The sequence below is a fragment of the Leuciscus leuciscus genome, assembly GCF_965113295.1.
Source record: "Leuciscus leuciscus genome assembly, chromosome: 2".
Lineage (NCBI taxonomy): Eukaryota > Metazoa > Chordata > Actinopteri > Cypriniformes > Leuciscidae > Leuciscus > Leuciscus leuciscus.
Window position 1 is genome coordinate 39,187,000 of NC_138726.1, and position 23,164 is coordinate 39,210,163.

Below are 23,164 nucleotides of genomic sequence, written 5' to 3' on the forward strand. Positions count from 1 at the left end.
TTTAGCAATATAGCGGGTGAATTATGTATATTATGATGTTATAATGAACTATATGACTTTGTCCACTGACGTTTTGTGTTGTTCAGAGCGTTTCTAAGGATGCTGATTTTTAGAGGGAAGCTGTCTGACTGAGATGGTGAACGGGAACATTGTGTAACATTAGCAACACATTATTAGCTATTTGAAAATGTAGTCAAGCCAATGGCTAATCATATAAATTATCGTTTAAATATGTCATTTTGGTGATCAAAGATGAGATAAGGGATACAATTATTGACTACAGGGGTACTTTATTATAATGGCCACATGTTTATGCAACTTGTCCCTGGTCTGCCCGCTACATTCAATATTAGCAAATGAATCAGTTGATGGTATTCACATTTAGAACAGAGCCCAGGTGTACTCACTAAATCTTTCTGCCAAGGGCCTAAACATCTCTTTGTCTCACTCTTTCTCTCACTACGTGCCTGCGTCTGTCTGTTGGAGTAACTGCTATGCTCAATGGTTTGACTATGCAGTCCTTTGCAGAATTTGAAAGAACTTATAACTCCCAGCTGCCTCATTTCCAAAGAGGGGGAATTATACTGCACATTTTTATGCCTGGCTTTGATAGAAACATTTGATGAAAGGAAAACAAAAGATGGCTTTTTAAGTACTCTTAATGAAAGCAGCACCCTTTACTTTGGTCACTTATGTTTAAAGTAAAATCAGCTCAATGTTCATCAGATGTTTTACTTTGGTTTCAGACTAGAGACATAACCAATTTATATATTTAACTCCATGAAAAAATGTATTAAAACACCATGATGATGAATTAATTAAACAAGATGTGTGTATTTGCTACAGGCCCAACGATAATGTTATTTTACTTTATTATTATTTTGGATAATACTAGTGAATCAGAAATCCATAAATCAGAAATTCATAAGTCATAAATCAATATTTTTTTTAGAATCATTTAATTTCTTAAATGCATAATTTTGAAGTAGATATTTTCTCGTAGAAATCTTGCTCTTGTTGTGATTTTTATAATCAGGATATTATGTACATGTTTGGTAGTTTACTGGTGTGTACGATTACAACACACTGCATGTTCATTTTGACCAAAACTTAGTAACTGTGGTTTTGCTATTTTCAAGGTCAAGTTGAAATGGAGGTGGGCCATATTTCACTATTAGAGCAGCCAGAACGTCAGTATTAGTTATTATATAATCTGTAATTATATGCTTGGGTATAGCGTGGTTTGGATGGTGTCTGAGGTTCTGCTGAGAGTTTGTCAGTGGGCTTTATATGGTAACATGCAGCTATGTTAACCACAAATCTCTGCATCAATCAAGTTGGAGGGCATCTTTCCGAAAGTATGCAGTTTAAACTGCTTGTTAAGCAAATTAGAAGATTATGGAAGATCAGTTTTTGCCATAGAGGTGATGTAAAGTGATCCCTGAAACCTGAATTTCCATATTCTTCTCAAAAAGCATTTTCAGGAGCAATGCATGAGCTCATAATAGAGTGACCTAAATCAAGCATAGATGGACAGACAGACGAAGAGACAAAAAGAGGGAGGAAATGAGAGAGAGAGAGAGAGAGAGAGAGAGAGAGAGAGAAAGAAAGAAAAAGAGTGAAGATCTGTCTTTTGGCTGAATGAGCACCTCCTTTTAGTTTGGCCACTGTCTCCTCCTCCTTGCCTCAGATATAGAGTGTTTTTAGGAGCAGTAGAGTCAATCAGAGCCGGGTGTACAGGAGAGCACACTGTCAGGATATCCCATCCTTACGCACACACACACACACACATACACTAACACGCACTCGGTCTCGTTCTCCATCTCGCACATGCACATGGAGTACTACTGGACCCACCTACTCTGGATTCTCTGGAGCGTGATGCCAGGTGAGTGTGTTAGCGTGTGTTGCCTGTTTCCAATTAAAAACATTTAAGAGAGGCAAAGCAGTAAGTAAACGCTCCATTGATACTACCAAACTGAATTAAATACTCTGCAACTTGAGAATTGAATAAGTGCCATGGATGTGATTTGAGCACATGGGATTGTATCCCAGCACTGTGCATCTCCCACGTCTGCTTTCCAATGTCAGGCGCTGTTACACTGACCTCCTGTGATAGATAGGGATGCTGGATTGGCTGTGGAATGGTTGGAGTTTACCCTTGCTCCAATTTCCATCCTAGCTCTTGCATACTTTGAAATGCAGGGAGATTTTATCAGGGATGTATTGGGAGTTAATTGTTTGCGGTGTCTGGGAAAGAGGGGGAAGATTAAAGTTCACTTCTGAAATGACTCTCTTGACAGCATATTTAAAGGACTTTTGCAGTTCAGTGCTGTCATGGGTCAAGGGTCTCTGAGAAAATTTTAATCAAATTTGCATTCCTCACCAGTCCTGTCATGTTTTAGGTCTTTAATTTAATTTGTCTGTCTATCCATCTGCAAAATAAAGAAGGCTATGAGAATGAAAATAGCCAAATATTGATTTTATGTAATTTGATTGGCTAAAAGAGAAGTAAATGTATGTGTAACTGTTGATGGAACTAGTAATAATCAAGGACTAATGTGTGTGAGAGAGATATAAAGAACATGTGTATGTTGGTATGTTCAAACATGCTTTTTCTGTTTAGTTTGTTTATTACTCATCTTGACCAGTCGCCAGTAAGCCAGCTGTGACCCGGGCCAATTTTAATCAAGTCCAGCAAAGTAAACATTATAGTACAAACTACTGTCTATTGTACTCCTTTTAGCCTTTCCCTGTTCACATTACATTAACACGTTTCTGCAAAGCAACTTCTATGTTCACTTAGCAGCTGAATGTGGCCTAAACATGGATTTTCTGCTCAAATCAGATGCTCCTAAATTGACCTGCACTCAAATACACTCTGGCTCGAGCAAGGTGCACAATTATTACAAATGTTGCGATGGAATGATATCAAAACCGCATGAAATTCAACTTGTTCATACTGAAAGGAAATATTCATCTGTTCACACTGACATCCAATTAATAGAACAATTCCATATTTTCCAAATCCAACAATGTTTGAATAGTCTTCCGACTATGACAGAAAGTTGGTTAATCCAGATAATACTTGCATTTCTTGAGATAATTCCCTCAAGTGTGATCGATTCTGGCTTCATGTTTGACAGCGAAAGCAAGCGCAGAAAAAAAGGTACAAAGCTGTCACTGGGACAGTACCCTAAGGTACAAAAGTTAAAATATACACTTACTAATATGTACACTTAAAGTATAAAAATTGACTTTTAAAGTACTAATATGTACATATTAGTACTAATAAGTACAAATTATGTATAAGATACTATTATGTACCATTTAGGGGTAAATAAGGTACAAAGATGTACCTTTTCGCTTTAGTAGTACCCCCATTGACCTTTGTACCTTTTTTTTCTGAGAGATCAGGTAAATGTGACAACAGGGCTTAGTAGAGGGTCTGTTCCACACAACCAGTCAGTAACGACTCCGTTTGATGTTTCATGAACCTTCAGTACAAAAAAATACTGAACTGAAGACGGACATAGCTGAAAGAAACAATCATTTGCAATAAGTGAATCAGATGTTGATTCAGTAACCACTCTGATTGATTCAGTGAGGGATTCGTCAGACTAATTCAAACTAGTGACATTTTTAAATGATTCACTAAAAGAACCGACTCGCTTGACTCACTTGATCGTGAATGGGACTACGCGCTATCTGTTTTGGCATGCAGCTCTCGTCCACAATTTTTTATCACCACATTCAATTCAGACTGCAAACTTGCATTCACAACTAATATGATTAAAATAGGAATTGTTTTGCTTTGATGCTGGAGATATCCACGATAGGAACGATATGTGAAAATGTCGGTTGAATAGCTGTTGTTTGGTAAATGTTTGTTTCCTGGCTGATTTATGGTGTAAAGAAACTGCTGTATTCTATTTATCTCTGAAGTTTGTAAGAGCTTTAATGTTAGTAGCAGCTGATTCAGACTGCGATTAAAGATAAAATATTGTGATCTTAGATGCCTCTACCTGGAGTACTACTTAGGTAATAATAATGAAGGAATTTTTTGTGTGGGTGAGGAACTCGTGAGTAATGCCTGACTGTGGTGTATATCAGTCTGCTGATGCCACGTGCCTCACAGAGAGTTTACTTTAGCCACAAACCCAGTCGAAGGCCACCAGGCTCATCCCCTGCTAGCCATCTCTCAGCAGCCCTTCAATGAGCTTTCCAGACCACAGAGCTCACAGTTGGAAAGTCAGCATGAAATGAGCAATGTCTGGTCATTTTAAGCTTAATCTGTGAGTGTAACAGAATGTATATCAGTCCCTGAGGGAAGAGCATAAAGTCCATGAGATCTTAAGCAGAATAACATTTCAAAGCAATGGTTTGAAAGATGCATTTCCGGCATGTGGAGTTTATTAAAAGTCAATCTGCTGGCCCATAATCCTCGCCAGTGGGCATCAGTGAGGCTCATTAGCATCAGGGCAGTTCCTCACGTAAATATTTGTGAAGGAGGGAAGGGATGACGGAGGGGTGAGCAGATGTTTAGAAGATTTTGTCACATGTGGGCTTGTACACAGCTGCATTTCTAACTACGGTCTAGTAGTACATCAGTATTGGTGATGTGGGTTTTGATTATGAATGAGATTTTGGTGGTTGGTGTGCAGTAGATATGCCACAGATGTGGCCACGAACACCAACTTAAACGTTTCTTTAGAAATATTATGATTTTGATTACGATCTGATTGAGATTTCAGTGTCTGGGCATGTGGCATTGATTATTTTTTAGAGGACTACTGTAATATATTGCAGCTTCAGGTATTAGCTGGAATTTTGTCTTATTTAATTGTCTGGTGACAACATCAAGCATGTAGCATAATCATATTAATTTCATCAGAAGATCAATAGGATTTAACACCCGTGTTTTTGGAAGATGAAGTGGTGTGTACTTGCACAATGCTCATAATCAACATTTGCATTACAAGGTATTGATACATTTAGGTTTTCAGTGAAGATGCGGTCTTAATGTGAAAGATTTGTATTTAAAAGACAAATGAAGAGAAATAGGAGAATGAGACTACAACATGATGTAGGGCAGATTCAAACCTGCATCTCAGTGTATAGCTCTTTAAGAATCCCGATCACTATACCATGGGTCTGTCAAGGTCTGGCAGATTGTTAGTCTTCAGGATCCATGGACATTCTCATAGACTGGAGCTTCACTGTCAGTATGACTGTGGTGTGGCTCCTGTAGCTTGGTTGTGGTCCAAAACAGCGCAGGCCTGGCCTGGACACACAGCGCAACCCTTGCAGCCACTGTATTGAGGTTTATTTATCTGGGCAAAGAAATCCATACACAGGAAACCCACTCTATAGGACCTGCTGATATTACAGAGAATATTAAAGTGTCTGCCACGTTAGTGCTTTTAAATGGAAACTAGAACCTTTCTACTCCCCTCTCTTTCTCATTATTTTTTCCCTTCGATTTTTTTCTTTCTTTTTTCAAGGGTAAAGCTGTTCTCAGATGGTGTCTGGGACAATTTGGTTTCAGTAACAGACTGGATGCCTCAGATGTGTATTTAAACCACTTTGGAAAAAGTGATCAATGACTGGGGGAGAGAATTTAGGGGGGAAAAGGTAAAATCTAAGTTTTTAATTATCACAGGTGTTATTAAGTTTTTCTTCTTCACTGGTCAGCCAATGGATCTATATTTAGATTCATGCATGTGTAAGGTTCTCATTTTTGTGGCTATTCTTAAATGAAGTCTTCCAAGAGAATGTTTGGGGAAAAAAGATCAAAAGGTTGTGGACGTCTGGCCAGTGTTGCAATTTGTGCAACAGTATGTTGCCATGTAAGTGAATTATATGGTTTCAGTAATTATATGAGTTTATATAGGTAATTATATGAGTTTGTTAGATCCAGTTTATTTAATGCTAGATCCCTCTAAATTTGAAGTCAAAAAGAGCAAGAATTCAGCAAGTTTATTCAGCAAGAATGCATTAAAGTGATCAAAAGCGACAGTAGTGCACTTTACTACAACTTTTGATCTTTCTATTCATCAAAAATCCTGAAAAAATGTATCACATTTTCCACAGAACTATTAAGCAGCACAACCATTTTCAACATTGATAATAATAAGAACTGTTTCTTGAGCACCAAATCAGATATTAGGCTGAGTTCAGTAGGGTCGTGTGACACTGAAGACTGGAGTAATGATGCTGAAAATGCTGCTTTGACCACAGGAATTAATTACGTTTTAAAATATATTAAAGTGAAAAACACTTACTTATTTTAAATTGTAATAATATTTCTGAATATTACTGTTTTATAGTTTTAATTTAAAAAAAATCAGCCATATGAGCTTTAAAAACATGAAAAAAACCTTTCTCACCCCAAACTTTTGAATTCTATTGTAGATTTGTATATTTATAGCAAGACAATTGAAATATTATACATTTTATTATATTTGACTTCTCAAATTTAGTTAAGGGCTGGAAACTAGGATATCCGTTTGTCAAATACACATTTTTATCATTCTTAACTGAAGAAAGAAGGGCATAGAGGATCTGATGAGAATAAGTCTGTGTGTGTGAACCGTCCATGCAGGGGTCAATTTGAGTTTCTCTATATAAGCCTTCATTGCAGTTCACAGTGGGACATACAGTAATCAGAATAAAACGTCATTGACTGGCAGCATCACTCTCAACTGTTTATCACTTTCTGTGAAAGGCAGTGACCAAAAATGAGGCTAGGAAAGACATGTGGTTCACATTATTCCCTGTGCATTCTTGTGCCTGAACAGATTAATGGGCAAAAATGATTTTACATCATCCCTGTACACAACAGTAGCCTGTCATTATTCATGCTTTTGTCTACAGAAAGAGAACGTGGGAAATGGAAAGGGAAAGAGAGAGAGAGGGGGAGAGGGGGGGAGGGGGGGGATGCTAAAAGCACTTCACTTCTCCTCCTCTGCCCTCTACTAAGGGGAAGATCTCTTCATCTCATCCATCAATCCTCTGCAAGATATAATATGCTGAATGGAAACTGCATCCCTGCATGAAGCAGACATTGTACTTATCAGCATTGTCATCAATAAACTATTTCATTTTCCCTGGTGATAGCTGGAAAATAAATCGTTTTTTTTCTATTTTGAAAGACCTTTTCTTTAGTCTTTTAATTTAATCCAGAGGAGATGGATGTTTTCCCTCTGTTTTTTCCATTGGTACAGAGGCCAAACTGGAGGCAAAGAGACCTGGGGCCACCAGAGAGAATCAGGCGTTTCATCAGACCCCATTGTATGTTTTCTGCATCCTTGCCTTTTTTTTTTGTCAAACTGATTCATTCTCTGAACTCTGAACGACAGCATATGGATGTCATAACCTTGCACACGTGGAAATGCAAGGTTATGACATCCATATGCTGCCGTTCAGAGTTCAGAGCGGAGATTAACGGTGTAATTCAATATGATTCTTAGGTAAATTAACCATTGTGTTTACACTTGGATCAAACCTTTTTTTTTTTTTTTTAGTTCAGCACCTGCTTTAGATTTAGTTTATGCTTATGGATATTGATCTTTATTCACAGGTTTTATAACATGAAATGGCTACCTTTGAGACCTGCATCAAAAAATATTCGCTAAAATCGTTAACGACATGATTATTTGACATTATTTGCTCAAGTCTGTTCACAAATACTAAACGGTTTTGTTTACTTAGGAATAGTTCACCAAAATTTTTTAATTCTGTCATTCATTACTCACGCTCATATCGTTACAAACTCGCAAGACTTTCGTTCATCTTCGGCACACAAATGAAGATTTTTTATGATGAAATCTGAGAGATTTCTGTCCCCTACAGTGACAGCTACGCAAAAGAGATCGTAAAACTGATCCATATGAATTGAGTGGTTTAGTCCAAATTTTCTGAAGAGACTTGATCACTTTATATGATGAACAGATTGAATTTAGGCTTTTATTCAAAAATAAACATTGATCTGCTTGACGCGTGAGAACAATCCTCTTGCGGAAGCTCAAACGTGTTGCGTAACACAGGGGTTTTCAAACTGGGGGCCGCGGCCCCCTGGGGGGCCGCCAGGGGGCGCCAGGGGGGCCGCAGCAAGTTGAAAAAAAAAGTTAAAAAACGTCACAAAAAAAAAAGTGTTAATATGAGTATTGTTATGAAATAAGTTAATAATTTGTTGCATAGCCTATCTGAACATTATACTTTTAATGCTAATCTTTTAGAGATGAACTGATTGATCGGCTGGTGACCAGAATTGGCCGATTTTCGGGCGATTTTCAGTCTGACATATGCCGATTCAAATGCACTCGGGCGCCGCATGATTAACATCGCGTAACATCAGCATCACACGTGCACACAGAACGCACATGTAGGAAACCTTGTGAATTACGGCCGTATCAGACCGCGAGCGGCGCGTGAGCAGCGCAAATTTTTTTCGCCGTGCATGTTCAGTGAGTGCATTCACACTGCGAGCAGGAGCAGCGCGTGAGCGTCAAGCCGGAGCGTCGCGTGCCGTGAGCAGTATGAAGCGGAGGGTTTCGGCGCCGTCTATTTTTGCTGCGCTGCTCACGCTCAATTAAAGCGAAAGCACACTTTTGATGGACAAAATAAATATGATTTCACACAAAAAATACCAAAAATGCACATAATTTGCATGTAGGCTATAGTGTGTTTTAAGAAAAACTGGAGTAGGCTATGTCAGAAAAGAAAATGAAGACTAAAAAATATTTATAGAAAATTTACCCATTTAAACTTGTTTTTATTAATCAGTTTGGGTAAAAGTGGTGTTTTATAAAAAATATATTTATAGAAAATAAATATTTGTGTGCGCTGTAAAGTGGTTAGAAAAAATGAAATCAGAATCGGCTAAAATCTGTATCTGCAGGTCAAACTCAATCGGTCTTGAAAATTGTAATCGGTTCATCTCTATAATCTTTCTGATTGGCTGGTATCAAACACCATCACATAATCTTTTGTTCACCTAGATGTTTTATTTATTTATTTCTACATTTGCCGCAGTATTGTAGATGGGTTCAATAACACATCCTGCAAAAGGGGGGCCTTGGCCAGAACCTAGTAGTATTTGGGGGCCTTGTCATGGAAAAGTTTGGGAACCCCTGGCGTAACACATGAGAATGAACCTCATTGGTTCTCACATGTCAAGCAAACATGCTTGAGCTCCTGTTGGTTTACCGCAACTGATGTGTGAGTTGATGATTGTTTATGTGAATAAAAGCCTAAATTCAATCTGTTCATCATATAAAGCGATTGTGTCTCTTCAGAAAATGTTGGACTTAACCGCTCAATTCATATGGATTCGTTTTGCGATCTCTTTATGAACTTTTTGAAGCGTCACAGGTTCTGTTGCGTAGCTGACAATGGAGGGACATAAATCGATGAACTGAAGTCTTATGGGTTTGGAACGACACGAGGGTGAGTAATTTTTGGGTGAACTGACCCTTTAACTGAAAATTCTATCATCATTTACTCATCATTCCAAATCTATGACTTTCTCTCTGGATCACAAAAGAAGATATTTTGAAGAATGTTTTATTTTATTTTTATATATTTTTTCTTCTTTTCTTTTGATCCAGAAAAGAAAGTCATTCAGGTTTGGAAGGACACGAGGGTGAGTAAATGATGGCAGAATTTTCATTTTTTTGGGTGGACTATGCCTTTAATTAAAAAAAAAAAAGTATCTGTAGCCTAAACAGTCATCTTTTGCTTCAGGTTAAGCCATAATTATGGTGCTGAAAGGAAGCAACTTAAAAGACAAAATAGTCTTTTGATTTTGACTGAAATTGGCCCTGCCTGTAAGAGCTCTGTGAGTCATAGGTGTAACTTCAGTACTTATGTCTTTTTTTTTGATGGACAGACAGTCGAATCTGTTGTGGTGATTGACAGCTTTATTGTTTAGTCTCATCCATAATGAGGTTGAATAGTCCTGTCTCTTCCACACCAGAGTCTGTTGACAGAGTTGGAGAGTGTCAGGTCAAGCGGTGAAAGTCATGCAGGCTTTCTCCATGATCTTGAGCATTAAACTGATTATGAAGGGGCTTCAGCATTGGACCTCCATGAAGGTGTTTGTTAATCCATTGACCAGGATCTTGTAGTCTTTAAGGGGCCTTTCTAAACATAAGCAGAATCCATACAGGGATGGCATGTGTAAAAAGAGACACCTTTGAACTTTGATGGAGATATAGCACTGTTATATCACAGTCTGTTTTCAGAATAGGATGAAACCTCAAAACATCAAAGTGTCTATTGATTATTTTCCATGTAAGGAGGATTTCTGGACCACATCTTTAAGAAGCCTCAAAAAGCCCAATTAACACAAACCATTTTTAATTAATTGGGTTACTCATTGCTGCTCAGTCATTTACATTTTAGGCAATACTCACTACAAAGACAAATTCTGTAAATAAGCCAAATCTGAGTACAACAGCTTATTCAGAGAAAATCCTTATCCAAGGATTTATCCAAATTTATCCAAATGTAATTACAATGAATGAAATATACAGTGCCCTCCACAATTATTGAACCCCCTGGTAAATATGATCAAAATTGGCTGTAAAAAATAAATCTGCATCGATTATCCTTGTGATCTTTCATTCAAAAAATGTGCAAAATTCTAACCTTTCATTGAAGTAAAAGAATTGAAAGTGGGGGGAAATCACATTATGAAATAAATGTTTTTCTCCAAAACATGTTGGCCACAATTATTGAAACCCCTAAAATTTTTTACGAGTAAAATATCTCTGAAGTATATTCCCATTAATATTTACCTTTTTTAGTACACCAGGGTGACTAGGAACATGAAACTGTCCAGCTATGACTTCTTGTTTCACAGGAGTTTAAATATGAGGAAACACAAAGGCCAAATCCCCTTAATCATCCATCACAATGAATAAAACCACAGAATACAGTTCTGATGCGTAGCAAAAGATTGTTGAGCATCACAAACTAGAAAGTGGCTGTAAGACAATAGCTAAAGAATTGAAAATCCCCATTTTGACCATCAGGGCAATAATTAAGAAGTTATAACCAACTAAAGATGTTATGAATCTGCCAGGAAAAGGACGTGTGTCTATACTGTCTTAATGCACGGCGAGTATGAAAGTTTGAGTGGCCAAAGACTCTCCAAGGATCACAGATGGAGAATTGCAGAGATTAGTTGAGTCTTAGGGTCAGAAAGCCTAAAAAAAAAATTATCAAACAACCCCTACATCCCCACATGTTGTTTGGGAGGGTTTAAAAAAAAAACCTCCTCGCTCATCCAAAAACAAATTCCAGCAAATTTAATTGTCAGACACGACTGGATCTTCAAACAACACAGGGTTCTGTGGTCAGATGAGACTAAAACAGAGCTTTTTGGCAGCAAACACACTAGATGGGTTTGGTGAACACAAGGATAAAAAGTACCCCATGTGTACAATTTAATATACCATTGGATCTTTAATGTTGTGGGCATATTTTTCTGCTGGAGGTCCTGGACTTCTTGTTCAGATACATGGCATTGTGGATTCTATCAAATATCAACAGATAAAAAATCAAAACCTGACGCCTTCTGCTAGAAATCTTATAATGGGCCGTGGTTGGATCTTCCATCAGGACAACGATCCAAAACAAACATCAAAATCAAAACAAAAATTTGTTGTGGAGCACAAAATGAAGCTTCTGCCATGACCGTCTCAGTCCCCTGACCTGATGAGTGGAGTGAACTGAAGAGAAGAAGCACCAACATGGATCTGGGAATCTGAAGGATCTGGAGAGATTCTGTGTGGAGGAATGGTCTCTGATCTCTTGTCAGTTATTCTCCAAACTCATCAGGCATTATAGGAGAAGACTCAGAGCTGTTATCTTGGCAAAAGGAGATTGCAAAAAGTATTTAATAAAAGGGTTTCAATAATTGTGGCCAACGTGTTTTGGAGAAAAACATTTATTTCATAATGTGATTTTCCCCCCACTTTCAATTCTTTTACTTCAATGAAAGGTTAGAATTTTGCACATTTTTTGAATGAAAGATCACAAGGATAATCGATGCAGATTTATTTTTTACAGCCCATTTTGATCATATTTACCAGGGGGTTCAATAATTGTGGAGGGCACTGTATATATAAAAAAAATCAATACAAATGACTTTAAGTTTGTGCATATTTGTCTGCAAATCTGTCAAGTGATTTGGTTAAGGCCAATAACAAAAAAACAAATGTTTACTTTCCTCTCTGTTTACTGTTCGTCTGTGTGTTGTGTAGAAACAGTAGGGGAGAGCAGGGGCGAAAGTACCATTTTTCAGAAAAACATAATTTGAAAAGATGATGTTTTAGACAGAGATATATTTTTGCTGTGGTCAGTCACTCACAAGTGTGGTCTATCAATACCAGGTGGTATTTTGTAAAAATGTAGAAGGACTTCAGTATAATTTCACTTTGAACTTAAGACTGCTCATGTTACTTTCGACCCCGTCAGTTGGGACGAAAGTAACACACAGGTGGGTCAAAAGTAACACAACAATATACAAGCTAGATTGTTTGTGTTACTCTTGTTTTTTTTGTTTTTTTTATTAGCCTAAATATACCTGAGTATATGACCTTGTTAACATGTAACTGCAAACATATTTTGGCCTTTATATTTGTAAAAAATTGTTAATTTACATTTTCATTTTAAATTTCAGTTTCATCAATGTTTCAAATAACCCAACAGTACAAATTTGAATTGTTTAGAATATTGTTTTTTATTGGCAATGTCAATCTATTTTATAAAATGTGTTTTCAACATGAACAATATGAAAATTAAATTAAATTACCATAATATAAATTCTCAACATAATGTAACAATAGTCATGTTTCCATCAAGGTTTTATGCATAAATTTAAAATCTGCATTAAAACATCAGGATGGAAACCCTGAAAATACATAGGTGGAGGTGGAAAATCTATAAGGTATGGCTAAAACCTAAATGTGACTAAGGTAAATGGAATGGTGACACAGAAATCAGCTGATTTAAATGTGAACGCCCTCTCTTAAACATCTGGCTGAATCAGACCTCTATCTGTCTTACTGACCCTCACTCTTGCCATGTTCTGTTGGTATAATATGACATAAACATGTTTTAATAAATGCTGCAACACAGAGAAAGTCACCACATTAGCAGCGCGACAAAAGAAACACTTGTTTTCACTATAGCGGGACAAAAGTAACAAGTGTTACTTTCGTCCCGACAGGAACTCCTGACGTTTAAACCCGATTTACTTTTATACTGAAAATCTCTAACAAGGCAAACTTCAGGGTGTGATACAGCACTTAATAACATGTAGATTGATCATTACTGTTTGACATGAAACGAAAAACACATCTTGTAATTAGAAAAAAAAGTACCGCTTCAGTAATTTACTTATCGAACTCGAAAACTGCTTACTGGACCTAACTGCGGGAAACGATGACGAAATCACGTGATATCTGGCAGCTCCGTCAATGGTTGCGTACTGAACGTGCTGTCATAGCTTGAAATGCTAATATAGTCAGGGCTCTGAGAAAATCGCTTTGTTACTTTCGTCCCGCGTTACTTTCGCCCCGGTTCTCCCCTACAGTGTTGCTCATGACCAGAAGCTCTACTATTTAGGATTCTTTGTGCTGGCAGAAATCCAGTTTAGCCACAATTAAATTTTGCTTCTTAGTTTTGGGTCATTGCTGGAACTCCTTGCCTCACAGAATCTATTGCCGTTTCCAGTAATGTAGTTTTATGTTTAAGCATGCTGGATGATATTCATAGTTGAATTGTCTGTGTCTGTTTACAGGGTTCCATGACTGTTTCAATATTGACACCATAAATCACAGGATCATAAAGGGCCCCAGGCAGACGCAGTTTGGCTACACTGTCCAACAACACATGGCTGGGGGACAGAAGTGGTAAGAAGCACTTATTGAGTCTCTTCCTGTACCCTTTGATTTTAAAGGGATAGTTCACCTTAGAATGAAAATTCTGTCATCATTTACTCACCCTCATAAATACCTAATACATGATGTCATAACCATGTTGGTTGTGTGCAAAATCATAGTCTGAAAGCTTATTTACATTCATCTATCAAAACAAAACAAAACAAAACAAAAAACCTGTGTCCAGTTCTTGAAGTGAAGGAAGTGTAATTCAGAAAGATGTCCCAGAAAATAGTGAATTTGTTTTTCATTGCAACTCCCAAACCAACAGTAGGTCTCATTGCCTCATGATTTATACAGTTTTCATCACAAGTAAATTTAGATCTCTTGTAAAAGGAAAATCCACCTATGATGCTTTTAGGGGGTTATGAGAATTGGAAGGAGTTTAGCATTTGTCGTCCATCACTGTGATATCATCATCTCTCTTTGCTTTGGCAATTTGATTCAAATCTGGCATCCCAGTTTGTCTGCTTGGCCACAGCTCACCTGAAACCCTGCCCAGAGGTCTATCTCTCTCTCTCTTTCTGTGTGTGTGTGTGTGTGTGTGTGTGTGTGTGTGTGTGTGTGTGTGTGTGTGTGTGTGTGTGTGTGTGTGTGTGTGTGTTGTGTGTGTTGTGTGTGTGTGTGTGTGTGTGTGTGTGTGTGTGTGTGTGTGTGTGTGTGTGTGTGTGTGTGTGTGTGTGTGTGTGTGTGTGTGTGTAAAAATAAGTGTGCCTGCAAAGAGAAACCTTTTCTTTGTTTCTAAGTGTAAATCACCCCTTTGACTTAATATCATAGAACTGTATGAAGGACCTCATGTTTGTTATAAGCAAGAGAATTCAGCTCATCTGCTTTTCATTGTAATGAAGACATTTTTTTCCCCCATTGTACCTTAGATCATGAAAATGATATATCCTATCTCACATTCCTCAGGTAATGGCTAGATGGCTCGGTCTGTAGTTTAGATGTGAGTGTGTAGTCAGTTTAGCTAGACTGATGTGGGGTGATATCAACAAAGACTTTCTCAAGTGAGAGGCTGCCAAACAGACCCCCTTTCTCTCTGCCCCATTCACATGGCATCTGGAAACCATTAGCAGCCCAAAGGACATTTTCAGTGTGGCATGTGTGTCTGGCTTGGTTATTTAAAAAAAAAATCATATTTAAGTTTTGTTTGGGAGATGTGTGTTGTGAATGAGCACTTACACAACATACACAAAGCAGTCATAAATAAAGACTTGCACATCTACCAATATTGCAGTAGAAGACTGAACTCCACATGAAGACCAGATACATTGAGTGAAAGCCCAATCAACAAATATCACCGTAGATGTATATTGTGAACAGCACTGTAAGTTTACACCTGTGTGCTGCAAACAGTTAATGAAATGAAAGCTAACACTGCCTCGTGGTCAAAATTAAAGGGGACATATCATGAAAATCTGACTTTTTCCATGTTTAAGTGCTATAATCGGGTCTCCGGTGCATCTACCAACCCAGAAAACGTTAAAAAAAATTCACAACCCATTAACTTTGTTTTGGTAAGCCTTTCTCTGCAAGCATGTAAAAAAATAAGCCGGTCAGATTTTGCTCCCCTTCTGATGTAGGAAGGGGATCTTATTATACTATTACCGCCCCTTAATCTGCACGTTTCCACCCATGGTGCCGCCATTTGGTTTTTGCAAGTGATAACAGTGTAACCAGTTCTAACACAATGGCAAAAGTTCGAGAAAAGCATGCAAACTGTTCTGTCATTGGCTGCACAGACGAGCACAGAACACTATTTGACCCAAAAATGTCACAGCTGTCTTAAAGAACTCCGAGAACTGTGTCATCTTGTGTAAAAGTTAAACATGACACATGCATGTCGATGAAATGATTCAATGTAACTCCACAACAACTAGATAAATGTATCCACTAACCATTCAGAAACGTCCAGGTGCAGTCTAAAAGTTGCAGCCTCTTCCTGAGTCTCTCTGTAAGGCTGCACTCCACTACTGGTTATTTCTGAGATTTTGGATGATTGAGATTCACGTGTTTTATTATAGCCGGAGTATCCGAAGCTCATGTAAAGGATCGACCCTCTTCTGAACGGGTGCGGTGAGCAGCAGCTCATTTGCATTTAAAGGGAGACACACAAAAACGGCCCGTTTTTTGCTCACACCCAAAAAGTGGCAAATTTGACAAGCTATAATAAATGATCTGGGGGGTATTTCGAGCTGAAATTTCACAGACACATTCTGGGGACACCATATATTTATATTACATTTTGTGAAAAGGGGCATAATATGTCGCCTTTAATATAATATTTCTGATGCCAGCAATACCTTTCCTCATTCCCATCTGTTAATGTGATAAAGAGACAGAGCTTTAGGGAGCTTGTGTTGTGTTTATACTGGCATGACTAGGCAGTAGGAGAGGAAAAGAGTTGTGCAGGAATTGGCTATAGATTGTAGCTAATCGTCATTATGCGGTAAGTTTACTTCAGATCGTTTGAACAGGAGAAATGCTTTGGACTCTGAGACACTGCTTGCTATATACTTGTGCAAGTTGTGCGTTTGTGTACTGGTGCTCTCACACAGTTTGAGTCAGGAAATGTCTTGATTAGCACAGTCAGATCCTTTGAGGAGAATGTTTAGTCCAGGAAAGTAATGGAGTCTAGCTGTGCCTCACCTCTCTCACAACCCCAAAGCCCTCTCAGCATGGACAACACACATTACACTATGACAATTCAACTTATTTTTCATGCAGTTTTTGGTGCAGAATACCTACAGTATTAAATTCACTGAAGTGACTTGATTGAGGGTCCGTGGAGACTTTCTGAGGCAGGGTCATAGTCCTTTGCCCTCAAATTTTTTGAGAGATGTTTCGGAAATTTCATATCATATCATATATCATATCATATAAATCATATTATATTTTATGTTGCACACAAAATTCAATTAAAAAAAAAGAAGTTTTTATTTAGGCTAAAACTAAAACCCTAAACAAAAATGTGTAATTAAATATGAGTTTTTGCATAATTGAACTCGGTATGCTGTTCAAGGTGTCATGTTATGAGATAATAAATTAAACCAGTTGTAGCAAAGTTCTTCAGCAATGAGCCAAAGTAATTTTACATATTGCTACTCTAGCATAATTTTTGGCCACAGTGAAGTGTGTTCACACAGCTGACATGTTTACCTGTTGTAGCTTATTCATGTTGTGTGCACAAAATAGACCCTGACATGGTCAAAATGCATCACTGGAGAAGCACTAATTGAACATCACTGTTTTGGTCAATGGTTAGGTTTCATATCCATATAGTTTTATATCATATACCATATAATGTTATATCTGAAATCTAATCAAGAAGCTAAATGAGGAATTAAATAATGATAACAGCAAAAGACTATCATCCTATCATTGTTCATCCTATCTCTTTTTATCTCTTTGAATCTGGCTATTACTGCATATATACCTTCTATTGTTTAAAACTAGTATGTGTAACTAGTTTTATATACATATAATAAACTTCTAAAATGGTATTATAGTTGTATTCACTATTCTTTCTCTTTCTCTCGGGTTCCATGAGGGTCCTATCACAGCAGCATGCAGTTGAAAAAGGTGTTATCCCAGTTTCAGAGGCACAGAAGGGGTTTAGTGGTGTAGGAAAATGGGGAAAGGGGCTGGCAACACACACATCAGCTGTGGTTACTGAAACCATGGACTAGAAGGAAGTATGAAGTAGTTGCTGTTCTCTCATATTTTTCTCTCAGAGTCTTAATACTATGTTAACATATGCATTTTATTTCAGGTCAGTACACCAGGATTGTTTGGAACATGTTCACTTCATGTTCCAAGACAAAAGCATTGACCTATACTGTATATTGGAACAATTTCAGCAGTTTCCTACCATGTTCAATAGCATATACATAATTGCAGGCTAGAAACTTTGAAATTGTCATGTTAAAACTGGCCTGTGTTCCACAAATTAGTGTTTAGCTTTTTTGCAATCGGAGAAACCTTATATTTCCATGCCATGTAAACCACTAAACAGGCATGTTTCATTTTATTTTAAATCAGAATTATACACTTTTTGGGGGTTTGCTTATGTCACCAAAAGTGAAAGTATGTCTTCACTTTTATGAAAATAAGTTCTGTCATGACAACTGTCTGAGAGATTGGCATGGTAATGGATATGGCAATGTTAATAATTTCTTGGCCAAATAGATTCGTGCTGCTGCTGCACCAATCATGAAATTACCCCCGTAGCAAATACAGGTGGAGCTGGGAAAGATGGAGGATTTCTGAAAGCACGCTGCAGACTGCTAACAGCAAATAATACCATGCATTTGAATGTTGAGCAGCAAGCTCATTGGTTTGAGATGCCACAGCAACCAATCAGCTGCACAATGTTGATAATGATGTGATCGCTAACAAATTGAGTTAAGGAACTATCAGCCTGCACCATCTAGAGTTTCATGACAGAATTTTGTATTTGTCTAGAGCTGTTGATTCTCTTAGGCTGTGTTCACACTTGGCAGGTTTAGTTAGATTAAAACAAACTCTGGTGCGATTGCTTTGTTAGTGCGCTTCATTGGAGTGTAAACGCTGCCATCCAAACCTTGGTGCGCACTAAACAAACGGACCGAGACCCCTAAAAAGGTGGGTTGCAAAATATACGTCATAAAAGCCTTTATTTTTTTGTATCTTTAAGTTCAGACTTAAAATGACTGTGTGAATGCTAAGTGAACCAAGACTAAGGGCCTGTCTTCATAGTCGACAAACCTGAAACAAATCCACAAGGCAAAGAAGACGGCGAATGTGTCTTCTGTTTTCCACATGTCCTCTCTGTTGATTAATCAGACGTAGATAAACCAACACAGCTCACACAGGCAACACAACTGCTGGAACCGGCATTTTCCTGAATGAAAATAGTAGTAGGCGACTACCGGTAGACACGTTGATGCTGCGCGTGACATAGGTGAGCACGTTCACTATGCTAATTTGCATATAGCTGTGTCCCATTTCATAGGGAAAGATTTTCACCCCTACTTCCCTCGTCGAGGGGACTTTACTCTAAACCAAGTGGAAGTTTTAAGGGGGGGAAAATGGGACAGGGCCTAAATGTATCATTTTCTTTTTTGGTCCGGATCAAAAGAACCAAGAGAACCGAACTACTAGTGTGAACACTCCCTTAAAGTCTGCTTTGCATCCAACTGCTTTGTCCAACTTAACCTACTAACCACTACTAGTATCACAAAGAACAGTGATTCTCAACTGGTTTGACCATGAGACCCACACTTTCCCATGGTCATTAAACCGCGACCCAATTTAGAAATTTGACGTAATTCCTAAAATAGCTTAAGATAAGGCTATTAAATAGCAGTCCAAAATTAGTTTTTGTTATTACAATAAAGCTAAATTGGTATGAGCCACCGAAGTTATTTAAAAATATACAAAATAACACAAAGTGAAAATTAAGTCGTATGATGGGGTTACGGAAACAAGTTACAATGGTAATAATACTAACATAAACTGTTAATGAAACATATGGAAACTGCTCCTGATGAATAGAATGAACATCATACCAGCATGCAAATCCTTCCCAGCTAGACACGAAGAACAAGTTAAGTAATTTATTGGTACTCTTAATGTAATAATGGCTGCAGATCATGTGCTGTAGCTTTTAAGAGCTGTATTATATACAGCTCTTAATTTCATGACTTACTAATTGACAAAAACTATGACGTTGCATGCTCATAATTTATATTGCACATTATAGGGAAGGGATGTGCACGTGCCGCCGCATTTGCGCGTGCAATTGAAGATTGTGCTCAAAAGAACAGCATTTATTTGAAATACAGATCTTTTAAATTTGCAATTTAAGTTCTTTTAAAAATAATTCTTACTGATCCCAAACGTTTGAACTGTATATAATACAGCTCTTAAAAGCTACAGCACATGATCTGCAGCCATTATTACATTCAGCTGTAAGTAATCCCAAAGAAAACAGTTCTCAATTGCTATTTCTTCCCGTCTCTCACTTTCTGCTGCAGTAGTGTGAATGCTGTTTGGATATAAAAATGGTCAGAGCTCATGGATGGAGAGGAAACTTTTACAACTGCAAGACAATACATAAATGGAAACAACTTAGTTTGAATGACTGACTTGCATTACTATGATGTCTGTGATGGTGCTGATCCATCATCAGTGGTCATGGATGACCTTATCAAATATACAGAAATGTGGTTATGTAAAAGACATGAATTCTTAGTTCACATTTGCAGTGCAATCAATGAGAAGTTGTACTATTTGGCATAGCAAAGATCTTTCAGCGTAACACGTTCATCACAATTGAGTTATTTTTTCTGATGTCTCTGGCTGCCAGTGGGATTTTTCCTTGGGTGGCCACTGACAGTTGCACATCCACAGAATTGGCAGATTCCTAGGGGTGAACATAGAGACAAACGTGGACACATACGCACGGCATGTTTATTTTTGAGAGTTTTGCAGTTTGAATTCCTTGCTGAGTTGTGACTTTTGTCTGGCCTGTGACCTCTGAATTCCACAAGCAGCAGGAGGGCTGAAGCATTCTCTAGACTCAAACTCATCTGAAATATGGCTCACAAACCGTCTTTTATTCTTGGTTAACAAAGCAGTAATGATTAAATAATGGGTTTTATGTGGGGTGTGTTGCTATAGTTCACTAGCTTTGCTACCTTTACAATGAAGAAGTAACACAACACAAATGTGTGGTATACAAATTCATGGTAATGTCACACTGAGGTTTTCATGATGTTTAACTTGTTCTTTTAAATCAATAACACAGGCTGGGATTTAAGATAGAGCATTTGTGGTGCATCTCTGCTTTTCTGTCCTGTCATTTAGGAAAGTAATGAAACAGCATATCAGTGGACTCACTGGCACTTCATAGACCTCAGTGCCATGGTACCAAGTATTTTCTAACTCTCCAAATGTGAAAAACATTTGTCTATTAATGGCAAACACTTTCCTCTTAGAATTTTCCAAATGACTCGGGTCGCTAGTCCAGTTCTTTGTGGGAAATTGAGTATGTAAAGGTTGTGTATTAGCGAGGCTGTTTCATTCAGTGCTATTAGCCTTTTGTAGCCCTGCCGCAGTGGAAAAAAAAAAGTATGAACTTAATGAGTCTGAGCCTGATTGTTTTAACAGTTCACTGTGTCATTGCCCTGGAAATTTGACTAGACTATTAAATCACTGCAACAATGGCCTTCTTTCTCATGCTCATCTCTCTATTTCTCTTTCATATTTCCTTCTTTCCAAATTTTTTTTTTTAGGTGAGTTTGTCCCGAGCTGAACTCAAGTGTAAAGTGTAGTGCCAAAAGCGGCTATAGCACCAGTAATATTCACAATATTAATAGCAGTGAAAATATGCACACAGTCTGAGCTCCTTCTGTGAAAAATTATTTCCAGAGACATTTAAAAATGTTTAGATTAACTTTTAACTGGAGACCTCGTTTTTTTTTTAGGTGTAAACTTATTTCCTTATTTCATGCTCATTTCAAACCCATGTCAAACTTAGATGGTTAGTTTATCCAAATATCGTTATATCACAGAAATTTCATATTTACATAAGAAACAGTGATACACTGTCACTGTCAGTTCATTTTGTTTATTTCTAAAGTGAGACTGAGCAGTAAACATACATCTGTAGTGTTATTTTTTCTACATTCTTATAATTATATTTGAACTGTAATGGGTAAAATCCATTTGTTTGGGGAGCTGGATCCAGATTTTGTTGGAATGCTTCCCTGGAGAAGCTTGCCAAACAGAGAAATATTTTCTCAAGGGTCCCATGATGTTGACCCCTGGCCTTAAGGCAGAACACTCATTGAGGTCTGAATCTGCAATAAACGAGTGTCAGATATCACTCCCTGAACGGCACTGTCCCTGAGTGGGTATTGCTCCTGTTCAGAGAATTAACCTTTACCACCTGTCAGAATCAGCTTTAGATGCTGTGATTATTGGTGTGTGTGAGATGTGGTGCTTCTAAATATTTTCATTGTGGCAGGATGTGTTAGTGCCTTTGTATTTTGAATCTTTCATGTATGATGCAGAATGAAGAGGGGTTTTCAAATAGGATGATCACCTTCTGAGTGATTCCCTTCCTTAAATATTCAATCAATTCACATTTATTTTTCACAATATCTTTTCAAAGCAGCTTTACAAAAAAATCCATGTATCTACAAAACAGTTTCGAGTAATCGGCTATCAGAGGTAAGTAACTGTGTCAGAGTAATGTCCATATGTCAGATATGTGCAGTTATACGATAATACAAATCATGAAGTTAGCTAACATCATGCATTCATTTAGGCAGAAACAATGAGCCCTGTTAATGCAATTATTATGATACGTTTTGATCATAATGATTACAATTTATAGAAAATTTGGCAGTTTTGTATGTTGATACAGAATTGGCATCATCTGAAGTTCCCAACTGGAGTTGGTGTAATCTGTAATGGGCATCCAGAGTTAGAAATAGAAAAGCAACTGGACAATAATTAGCAAAGCTTCTGTTCATACATTCATATTCAGGCAATAGATTTTCATGTGCATTTGATCTGATAGAATGTAGCTTGTTTGCAGGACAACCACCTAGTCATGAATGCATGAACTGGCTTTTCTGCATCAGAAACAGATAACATGTTCCATATCTTAGCAATGTTTATAAGGTGGAAGAAGGCTGTTTTTGTAACATGTGAAATATGATTTCAAGAGACAAGATGCTGTCTAATATAACACCCAGGTCTTCAACTGTAGAGGGTGAAGTAACATCCTTGTAGATGCAAATTGAATAGGCAGTTTCTGTGTACAGGTTTTTGGTCTAATAAGTAATACTCCATTAGACCTCTTATTAGATAGTTTCGGTCTTATGTGAATTTAACGGAAGAAAATGACTGGTTGCCCAATATTTTATATCTTTAACACACTCTGTCAACTTGACAACATATCTGTCGTGATGAAATATATAATGGTGTATCATCAGCATAACAGTGGAAACTAATTCCATGTTTTCTAATAATATTACCAAGGGGCAGCATGTATACTGAAAATAGCAGAGGGCCAATAACAGACCCTTGCAGCACTCCATAATTTACTGATGGTAATATGGATTATTTAAATAAACTGTAAAAATGTTTACGGTCAGATAGGTACGGTCTAAACCACCTTAATGCCTGTCCCTGAATACCAGTTTAATTTTGTAACCGAT

General features: G+C 37.6%; 1 protein-coding gene across 1 annotated transcript in view; it reads left to right on the forward strand.

Moving 5' to 3' along the window:
* Nucleotides 1-1,729: 1,729 nt before the first annotated feature.
* The window catches only part of itga11a (integrin, alpha 11a), a 69,732-nt gene continuing 48,297 nt past the window's right edge, over nucleotides 1,730-23,164 (forward strand). Inside the window, exons 1-2 of the mRNA XM_082162235.1 lie at nucleotides 1,730-1,888; nucleotides 13,814-13,925. Coding sequence (XP_082018361.1) covers nucleotides 1,831-1,888; nucleotides 13,814-13,925 — 170 coding nt within the window. The 5' untranslated portion in view covers nucleotides 1,730-1,830. The remainder of the gene's footprint in view (nucleotides 1,889-13,813; nucleotides 13,926-23,164) is intronic.